The following is a 10,881-nucleotide window of genomic DNA, read 5'->3' as shown; positions in this document are numbered from 1 at the left end:
TCACAGCTCTGTTGTCTTCCTGGGCTCGATCAGGACGGTGTTGAGCATGCCCACCTGACACTCCTGGTCTTGCAGCTTCCTCTCAGCCTGGGAAGGGCTTTGGCACCAGTTTGACCTCTGGCGGCCCCTTTGCCAGTTCCTCAGCATGAGCAGGACGGTGATGAGGACCAGCACTGCTGTCAGCACCCCGAACACCAGCACTGTCACCAGCTGGGCTTCGCTCAGCCCTGAGTCCCTTTGGGTCACCACCTCCTTCACAGAGATTTTCAACAACCCTCCCCCCGGCTCTTTCTCACTGTGGTTGGCCACACGCCGCCCTGTGACCACGGTCCTGACAGGCTCCGGCTGGGTCACCCCCGGCATCTCGCTGGTGGTGCTTTTCACAGCTCCATTGCTGTCATGGTTCACAGGATGGTAGGGGGAAGCCCAGGTGGGCTCGGGGACGGGGATCTCGCAGGTTTTGCCAGTGAAGCGGTCAGGACACAAGCAGTCATAGTCATTGATGCGGTCGTAGCACTTGGCCCCATTCTTGCATGGCTGGCTGGCGCAGTCGTTGATGTTGATGGTGCAGAAACGCCCTTCGAAGCCCACCTGGCACTGGCAGGAGAAGCGGTTGATGCCGTCGTGGCAGGTGGCGCCGTTGGCACAGGGACGCATCAGGCAGTCATCCACGTCGTTCTCGCAGAGAGCCCCCACGAAGCCAGCGAGGCACCGGCAGGTAAAGTTGCTGGCAAAGCCATTTTCATCTTGACACTGCCCCCCGTTCTTGCACGGAGACCTGCGTGGAGACAGCAAGGGCGGGTCATGGCCGTGGAGAGCAAGCGGCTTCCCCCACCCCATGAAGGGGAGCACACAGAGCTGCTCGTGTGAACAGTGGGTCCAGCACCGTCTCTCCATGAGGCAACTATCTCAAAGAGAAGACCAAGCAGGAGTTTCCACCTCCCCAAGTGAGAGGCTGTGGGACATCCTCAGAGGCTGTGGCTGTGCTCAGGCCCACCACCCACAAGGGAGGGTCTCCAGCCAAGAGATCTGAAGAGAAAAAGTGCCCTCCTGACGTTCCATCAAGGCACAACGTGTGTCAGCTCATCCCCCCTACGACAACAAAGACCTTGCCCCAGTGGGATTGTGCGGTGCACACAGCTAAACCAAAGCCAGAGATGGTTTTGGCTTAACTCCATTAGCACATGGAAATCCACAGATAACGAGCCCAGCAGGGCCACCCCTTGGCAGTGCACGGCTCAAAGTTAATGTTGTCTGTAATGTCACTGCCCTCGCTGCTGTTGTCTCACCCTGCCTTCTCACATGGCCCCGTCTTCATCTCACAGTCCTTCCCATGGAAGCCTTCTGGACACAGGCAAGAATACTCCCCGTCTCGATCGTAGATGCACTGAGCCCCGTTCTGGCATGGGGGGGACTGGTGTTCGCAGATGTGTATGTCTGAGGGGAAAGGAAGAAATAGGAATCAGCAAGAAAGAGGTGCAATGTGGCCAATTCATTTCAAACACACCCAGTGAAACCCAGCGGGGATGGAGAAACTGCAGGAGCTTTTCTCTCCACCCATCCAACAGGCATCCGCAATAGAAATGCAGTGCCTATGTGGTGCCTCCCAGCTACAGTCCACAAAGCGCACAGGCTTCGGGATGCAGAGAAAGCAAATCATGCTGCAAATCTGCACGATGTGAAGGTGCTGTGCATGCCATCTGGCCAGCCAGTGCAGACCCCATGGCACAGAGGAGTCTCTGAGGCCAGAGGAGGGGAGTCCACCAGCCACCTGCCAAAGGCAGGAAGCCCTGGGGAAAGCAGATGTTGCCCAGAGCCCAGCCACAGCACGGGAAAGGCAATGAGCCTGCTTGCTCCATTTCCCAAGGCCAGCTGGTACTGTGGCAGCTCTTGCCATGCAGCCGGGGAGCAGGTGCCGGCTGCCTGACCTGTTCTGCCCAGATGTGGCAGCCAAGCAACATCCCATCTCCCAGGCAGCCCAACAGCATAACCTGTGGGGCTTCTGGCCAGGCTGGCTCACCTGTCCATGCAGGGTGTGCTGGGCTACTGCCCCCAGCACCAGAGGCTGTGATGTCCAGCCCAGGACTCACCTTTGTCGCAGAACTTGCCGGCCCAGCCAGTGTGACAGATGCACTGCCAAGGCTGGTGGCACGTTCCGTGGAGACACCCCGGCATACGCACACAGTCCTCGCAGTACTCGCCCTCCCAGCCTGGGTCACACCTGCAGGAGGACAGGGCATGGCAGCATGGTAAAACCCAAGCAGCGGCTATGAACAGCTGGCTGCTTGCTGTGCAGGGTTCCTGCAGATATGGCAGCGCTGGGAAACCCTCCCAAAGGCCCTACCTGCACTTCCCATCCTGGTCACAGCAGCCGTGGGCAAGATTACAGCGCTCGCTGCAGTCATCACCTACAAGGCAGGAAATGAGTGGAGTTGGGTTAAGCAGAGACCACAGATGACTCCAGATCTGCCCATGGTCCTTCTGGCTCACAGGGGTTTTTTCTTACTCCCTAAGCACTCAGCATGCCCTTCCTCAGAACCTTCCTTTCAATGGCTGGATGCCACATGAGAGATGAGGATTTCACAGTTACCCAAGCAGAAATGACACTGCCTTTATTGAGAAAGGGGACCCTGCTTCAAAATTACCTGGTTTCCAATCATCTCCACGTCTCTCTGCTGCCTCCCACAGACTTCAGGCCCCTCTGAGCAAGAGCTGGGTTTGCCCAGCACACCGCGCTGTGCATTAAGGCGACCTGTGTAATAGAGCCTGACTCACCGGGGACCTTGGTCATGCAGCAAGCATGGTGGGAAAGCTCCGGGCCAGGTACTGCAAGGGGCACAAAGGAACTGAGGATGGAAATGGGAAGAATGGTTCCCCTTTATCTCCCAGGAAGTCCCTGTCCCCAGGGACAGCCATTAGCACAAAGAGGTCTGGTCAGGGCTCCTGGCCTCCTCCAGAACCCAGCTGCCAGCGCTCCCTTCTGGCATGGGGAGGTATGGAGCCAGGTATCTGTTTATTTATTGAAAGTTCTGTTTATTTATTTAAAGGCAGCAGAAGCTGTAACTGAGCCTTGGCGTCACTGTGCCACTTCTCAGCTCTGCTCGGTGATGGCCTGTTTTCCCCAGCAAGGTGTCTTCTTTCATCTTCACCTTCCTCTCTCCCTCATCACTTGCTTGCATCCTAGCCCAGCAGGGAGCTGGCACTCCTGGCTCCATGGGCAGTAAAGCCACAGCAAATGTCAGGAGGCAGGGGGTTTCTGCAGGAGCCTAGTGTGATCCCAGGCCAGGCCCAGGAGATGAACACCCTTACCTGACTTAGCCCCTCCATCCCAGACCGGGGCAGGTCAAAGTCCCCATGCCAAAAGTCATGTTCTGACTTCCCCCAGGGTGTGTGATGCGCTGCCTAGGAGGTGAGCAGGAGGAGAAACACCCCATGCATGCGTGTTTGCTGCAGTGTGGCAACAGGTCCCACTGCTCAGGACAACCTCCCAAAGACAAGCCACTGTGGAGCTGGAGAAGCATCCTGGGACTGCTCAGCCTAAGCCTGGGGATCATCGCCTTTCCTATTTGTAACCACCTCTCCTGGCACAAGGCTTTGGGAATTCATTGCTTATTGGAGCAGTGGGAGAGCAAACTGATCTTTGGGAAGGGATTTTGTCTCATAGGATCCACAACTAGCTGTTCCGTTTGGGATCTTCTTTCCCCCTCGTCCTGCCTCTCCGAACAGGCTCATCCGCTTAGGGACCCATTCACCCCAAGACAGACAGAGCAATGGGGCCTCTCACTGCTCGTCTGCTCAGGCACTGCAACCCCCATGCGCATCAGAGTGAGGGTCTCTACAGTTGCCACCAGTCACCCCCCATGTGCTGGGTGACTGTGCAACATTTTCCGCTCTTCCAGGTCAGACCAGCTCTATTTTGCATGGAAAATGGAGAAGACTACAGCAATGCCAAGAGTAGGTTTGCAAAGATGGATATGAAAGAGAAGTACCCATGTCTACAGAGACTCACCTTGGGCAAGTTGGTGATGGGCCAAGAGGATCCAAACCAAGGACATGAGCTGGAGGCAGAAGCTCCTGAGCATGGTCAGTGTGGCCCCACCGAGATGAACACCTACAGAGAGAAAAAGAGCAAGCTCAGAAAAATCCCCTGGCTCACACCGCAGCTTCACTTCACGCATCCCTTCCTCACTACCTGGGAGTTTTGACTTGAAACATCCAGTTTTGTACAGACTTGTCACCACACTCCTCTCTGTCCTTCCAGGCTCCTTCCTCTAAGGCAATGTTGGAGCACCAAGAATCAAAAAGCCCTTAAAATGTACTCTACAGGAGAACTGAGTGTGCACACTCCACTCTGAACGTGTAATAGCTCAGGCTGTTACACGGCATCTCGGAGCGCCTACCCCAGCCAGCTGCTGTCAAGAGAGCCGAATCCTTCAGAAAAAACATCCCAGCTGTGGGGACCTTCGTCTGGGGGGCTTCAGCTTTGTGCTAAGCAAGATCCCTCCTGTGCATGCTTGAATGAATAGATGGGCTGAGTCTTTTTACAGCACCCAGGCTGCTTTTCAAGCCCTTCAGGAAGGCAGGGAGTCGAGTGGATCTAGCAGGTGAGCAGGCGGTAAACAGCAGCCCTATTCCATTTTCCAAGCAAGGGAGTGAAGCGATAGTCACCAGACCCAAGCTGCAGCCCCAGGTAGGAAAGGCAAACACGCACCTCTCCCTAGGTGCAGTCCTTTTCCCGGCTGTCCTGCAGAGAGCCCTGTCAGCCCAGGGTTCCTGCACCCATCTATTTTCCTACCGCCTCCTGCCCTCTTGAAATAACATTAAATACTTTCCAAAATCACTTCATTCCCTCCCAGCCTCCTGGGGTTGTTAAGGGCAGGAAATTTGAGGGTGATATCATAAATATATTACTATAATGAGATGGGAGGGCTTAAACAGTTGTGCTAGGAGAGCGGTGAAGGTACGGAGCAGGCTCCATCCAGTTGTGTGGGTGTGATGGACAGGGGCCATTCCACTTTCAGCTTCACTCCTTAGCTTGGGAAGGTTGTGTTTGGTTGATAGTTACATGAAAGACTTCATAGATGGGGACAGAAGTCCTCCCACCCACCCATATGTACACATGCATTGCAGAAAGAGGTTTTGGGGTCCCTGCTAAGGGCCTCACCTGCCTGGACCAGACGAAATAGCCCACAAAAGCAATGATGTTGCTTGAAGCATCTCTCCAGCAAACAAACCATCACCAATGAAGGATGCAGCATTTTCAGAGGGGCTACAGGATGTTACTGTCACTGCCCCAGCCAAATTCCAGCACAGACTGCTGCATCCTCCTTGCCCACAGTCCCCTTGTCACCACGCTCGAGGACCCTCCCTCGCCTCGTGCCCCGCAACACTGGGCAGTGACGAACAGCTGCTGCATTTCAGGGGAGGGTGAAGCAATTCCTATGAAACTTATAAAATAATTTAGGGCTGAGCAGTTGGTATCCTTCTCCTTCAGGGCTGTGGGGAGCTCAACCTTCAACCACATGTCATTGTAGAGGTCGTTTTTCCCCATGGCTCCCACAGCATTCCCACTCGAGGCGCAGCCTCTTGGACCTCCTGATGTAGCCACCCCACAGTTGCTGCTCCCAGCTCCCACCCAGGGACCCTCCAGACTCTGGGTCCGGACAAGGTGCAGGGGGCATCCTGAGAGGCAGCTGGTGTACAAGGGAGGTGCAAGCAGCACCCGGGCAGGCCTGACTTTGAGTCAGAGGGATGCAGGGAAGGGAGCTCCCTCTGTCCCACTCCTCCACTAGCGTCTGACCAGGCTGGGGGCTACCATCCGCCAGGGGCTGCAGGCTATTAGGGATGGCCCCCGGGACTATTAAACTTCCCCTTGGGAATATTAGGGACCTCCGCACTGTTTGGGGCCAACAGGGAAGCCCCCTGAAGGGGGCTATCACGCGCTGCCCCTAGTCTGGGGACCCCTCGGAACCCCTCGGGCTGCGGGTCCAGGGGCAGGGGTGGGAACCTAGAGGATGCCGCGCCGCTGCGGCTCCGCGCTCCTGCCTCTCCCCTCCTCCCCTGCGGCATTGGGACCACCCCAGGCCCCCAGTGCCCCCCGGGGCTCACGGCCACGGGGGTGTCCGCCTTCCTCCCACCCCAAGGCCGGCCGGAGGGGACGCTCCGCGGAGCTCCGCATCGCCCTGGCCCCGCTGGTCCCCCTGCGGCCGGGGAGGCTGCGGCAGCGGAGGGGTTCCCGGGCATAAGAGGGCTCCGGATCCCCGCCGAGAGCTGCCTCCCGTCCCCTGCTCACCTCGGCGACGCGGCGTGTAGTGGGGCTATCGCGGGGCGCGGCGGTGAGGGGCGGCCATGCCCGGCGCGGCGGCGGGGCTGGGGAGGCGCGGGGCTGCGGAGTGAGCTGCCGCCGCGTGTGCCGCTCCGCGCCGCTCCGCCCGCCGCCGCCGTGCAGCCCCGGCCGCCTGCCAGCGGCTGCGTGTGCCTGCACATCCCTGCTCTCTCCCCGGGACATCCCGCCTCCCGCCGCCCCAAACCGCAGGCAGCCCCCGGCCCGGCCCGCCCTGCCCGCTCACCCCTGCCCTGCTCCCGCCGCCGGGGGCATGGGGAAGGGGGGCCCGGTACGGCCACACGCGGGCCCGCACTGCCCCTGAATGGGAGGGGGTGCTGCGCCTGCGAGGGTCACCGGTCCCGTCCCCAGCCGCGGCCCGCAGAGGATGGAGGGGTTGCCCCGGGCTGGGGGAGTCCTCCCGGCGCGGCCCTGCCCTACTGGGGACCCCCCCTGGACCCCCGCGGTTGCACACACAGGCTTGGGTAGGGGCCCCGGCCCGCTGCTGCGGGGCGCCTCCACCTCGCAGCCTGGTTCCTCTGTCAGCAATAGGTGTGGGATGACCCCTGCCTTCATTTCATGCAGATTATCTGAAATAAGCCAAAACGCCTGCTGCAGCCCCTCTCTGCTAGCTTCAGAGGCTACCAACACACCTCGACTGGCAACCCGTAGGGTTAGGAAGCCCCATGCTTAATAGAGGTGCGAAGTGGAGTTGTCACCCCACAAGAATGAAGACATTCAGTGGTCCCTGGCGCTCCTCTCACGGCCGCTCACAAGCTGTGGACACCAGCCCCCCAATGTACAATACGACAACCCTGGGAGAGGGGCTGGGCTGTCACATCTTCAGGAGGGACAGCTGCCTGCTCTTCTCCTCACCTTGCATGGCCTTGCTGGTACTTCACTAGAGCATATCTGTCACCTTCAAAGGTTCTAGCAATCCTTCATTAGATCACAAGTTCACCTCAGCCAGCCCTCACCCCACGAGTTTTGCTGTTTTTCCACCAGGAAGGAAGATGAACCACGTCCTACTGGCAGTTACCTGGTTGCTTCCACATTCCATTTCATCTCATCAGACAAAGCTTAACCCATCCCTGCTCTCACCTTCTCCAGTCTCCCTGGCCTTCTACAGTTCCTGACAGCCCCATCAGCACCACACATCCTGCGGCACCTGTGAGTGGCCCCAGTGCCCCAGGACAGCCCAAATAGCCCCCTCGAAGCCCAGCTCTCTGCTGGCTCTGACTACAGACTCCTGCTTGCTCCATCCTCTGCAGGTCTGGACAACACAAACCTTCTGAGCAGTAACATGGGACCCTCCCACCATGCCCATCACTACAGAAGCTGCCTCCTTCCTGCCTCTTTCCTGCTCTCTTGTCACCAGGAGCACTGTTCCTGTCCTTCCTGCCTCCTCCTGTCTCCATCACCCCCCCTAACTGCTCCAAGGTCCCCAAGAACCAGGGAGGTCCAAACCTCCTGTTGCTCAGGCTGCTCCATTGGCTCCTCAGGTATGCACGGGACAGGTGTTCACCCACTGTTCTGAGATGTTTCCTGTGGTTCTCCATCCATCCTCATCCCCTGATCCTTCACATCCAGCTCAGTCTGCTTCTGAGTCCTGGTTCACACTTTATCTGGGGCTTACAGCAGAAGGGAAGGGGGGAGGCTGAGCGCAAAGCACAGCTCCTGGTACTCGCTTCAAAACCAATCAGCCTTCCCTTCAGTGGCTGATGCTCTAGGACCTGGGAGGATCCAGTCTTCTCCTCCGACCCCCACAACACTCTGCCTTGCACTCTTCACTCTGCCAACAATGGTTGGAGGCCAAGTTTTTACTGGTGGCACCTCCAGCAGTGAATGTAGGGGTCAGCCTTACCCTAACCCCCTCTTTGAAATCTTATTGTCTACACCAGCTGCCTTAGGTATGACACCTGTGACATCCTCACCTGCTCTCGCACTCCTCTGCTGGGATCTGCCCTGGTCCTGACCATGCTGTACTGTAATGCCATTGCACAACCATGCCTGGGTGCTCTGAAACCTCATCCAGTTAAATGCACCTAAGGAAAACCTCTGGATGCTATGTGTTCATTTGAACAGGCAGGTCGAAGGGTGCTTGTGGTGGGGTCCCTGCACACATTGATACCCATAAGTATCTGTGTCCACAACATGAGCACTGCGGAAGAGGGAGATGGGATTAGGTTGCAGTAAGTGGAGCAGGACACGTGGATCTCCCTGTGCCGCTTCTCTCAGAGGCGAGAGCTGTGGTGTGGAGCAAGGGATGTGCAGGCTGAGGAGGTAAAGCTGGCTGCTGGAGATCTGAACACTGAGGCAGGGGAATGGAGAATAGAAATGAGGGTGGGATTACAGAGCAGGGGAAAGGCATATTTGAGGAAATGGGGTTTGGGGTTTAGGTTTGGTTTTGCATGCGAGTATCACAGACAGAAGCAGGCAGGGATGAATGGGAGTAAAAATGTGGGTACAGAGGAAGATGGAAGAGATAAGAAGGGAATCCAAACACTGTGGACCTTGGGTGTGCGCTTTCCTCAGCACAGAAGGGCTGCTCTCCCACCCCCAGACACACTCCCAAGCCCCAGAAGTCCTTGGGCTGCCCAGGGTGATTCAAGCAGAGCAGCTCTATTTACAGACCCAAGAAATGGGTGTTGAAGAGGGGATTCCCGCACTTGGCTTAGATCCTGCTCTACTGGGCTCTGATCCCTGCCATGCCATCCCCAGAGGCGTCTCGGATGGAACAGCTGCTGGGTCAGAATTAGGAAGGATTTTTTCCTAGCCATACGAGTCCCTCTGCTGCTTTTCTCTCCGGTGAAGGAAATCCCACAAAGCAGGGACCTGGAGTGCGAACAGGAACAATCTGTCACCACAATCTCCCCCTCCAGTGCATGCCAGCCACAGGGTCCCTCCCTGGACATCCTTCCAATGCACCATCACTGCTCCCAGACAGACGGAGGAATTACCTGTCAAAACCAGCTGGAGCTGTTTCCCTTTCTTCCAGTGTCTGGAACTTACACCTTGGAGGCAGCCGGACATCAGGGGTGAGCAGCAGATGCCGAGCTGTGGGAACAGGTGATGTTGCCTCTTCTCCACTGAGGAGCCTTCCCTGGAGCAAGGAGAGAAAGAAACTCTTTCCTGTGCAAAAGCCTGGAGAAACGCACTGGTTCCTGCTCACTCTAATCCCTCGAGGGAGGCAGAGGAGTGGCACAAACCAGGTGGAGAAAGACAGCAAACACCTCCAAGCCGCCAACTCCAGTGACCATCCTCTCCCGCAGCTCTCACTCCACATCACCCTCTCGCCTTACGCACAGCAGAAGCACGGGGTCTCTGGGTTAAAACAAATGTTCTCTGCCATCCCACCCCCCTTGTTTTTCCCATTCCACCCCAGCCCACAACAAACATCATCAGCTCACTGGCCCTGCAGCCATGTAACCCAACCCCAGCCATTGTTCCCCCTTCCCCAAGGTCTATATTTGACTCTGCGGCAGCACCGTGGCTGTGTGTGTGTGCGCGCACCCACTACACACGCACGCTCCGATATTTGTTCAGAGCCTCATTCCCCAGATGCCCAGGATTGCTTAGAAATAGCTTCCATGGGCAGTAGGTGTTCGTGCCTGCAGTGGGGAAGTGGAGGGGGTAGGCAAAAGAGAAGCAGGGAGAGGGTGAAGGTCAGAGGTGGAAAACCTCCTCGCTCTTCCCTCCCAGTCTGCACCATCTCAATGATCTGCAGCTCTGCGGGGTGTGGATAGGCTGTGGCTGGACAGTGACAATGCTTGCTCTCAACAGCAGGACTAGCGGCAGAGCTGGAGAATGATGGAGAAAAGGCCAAGCTGTGGTCTTGGTAAGTCCATCCTGTGTTGCTTTCTAGCTTCAAAGCTTTCTAGCGGCAAAAGTACAGTTCAGCCTCCAAAAGCCCTTCGAACTTTACTAAGTCTGGAGGCTGAGGATAGCAGAAATGGCACTGGGGGTGGAAGTACCTAGCTCCCTTAGCCTGGTGGCTCTGCAAGGGGTACCTCAGCATATGGGAGCTGCCCTGGGACTCACCCTCCTCCGTTTCAGTACTGCATTAAGGGTAGCCACCCTGGGTAGCCCAGGATGTATTTTGTGTTTTCCCAAAGCCTCCAGGAATGCTGCCCAAGCCCAGTGTCACATTCCCCATGACCACGGGGTCCCTGGGAATGCTCTCTAGGCTTGGCATAAGCCTCTTTAATTTGCATCCTTTGCAGCCTGCCAGGACACACGGCAAAATCAGCAGTATAAGTGCAGTCAAAATGAACAGCAGGAAGGATTGCCTTTATCCTAAACACTGATGATCTGGGGAACTCATTGCCACTGGGTAATGAGAAAAGGCATTCATTTAAAAATGACTGATGTCTATATAGATATTGAGAATAAATAGGAATGAACTCCAAAAAGCTGTAAAATCTTGTGCTTCAGAGCACTGAAAATGAGCTCTAGGCCATAGAGTAAGGAGCAGCTTTCCACAAGGCCAGTAATTGTGTGCAGAGCTATGCCTATACCTTCCCCTGAGCCATGCAGACCTGACCCTGGGACAGGAAGGA

At 56.8% G+C, this 10,881-nt stretch overlaps 1 protein-coding gene across 1 annotated transcript; it reads right to left on the bottom strand.

The window, feature by feature from the left end:
* On the bottom strand, positions 1 to 9,355 carry DLK2 (delta like non-canonical Notch ligand 2; the record flags this gene model as incomplete). The annotated part of the gene is made up of 6 exons (XM_080616636.1): positions 1 to 778; positions 1,290 to 1,437; positions 2,091 to 2,221; positions 2,345 to 2,408; positions 4,010 to 4,111; positions 9,283 to 9,355. The coding sequence occupies 6 exons, from the start codon at positions 9,353 to 9,355 to the stop codon at positions 1 to 3; spliced, it is 1,296 nt and encodes a 431-aa protein (XP_080472762.1).
* Positions 9,356 to 10,881: the final 1,526 nt, after the last annotated feature.

Source organism: Psittacula echo (assembly GCF_963264785.1).
Source record: "Psittacula echo genome assembly, chromosome: 4".
Lineage (NCBI taxonomy): Eukaryota > Metazoa > Chordata > Aves > Psittaciformes > Psittacidae > Psittacula > Psittacula echo.
The sequence above is the reverse complement of the archived record's forward strand: the minus strand, read 5'-3'. Positions and strand labels throughout refer to the sequence as shown.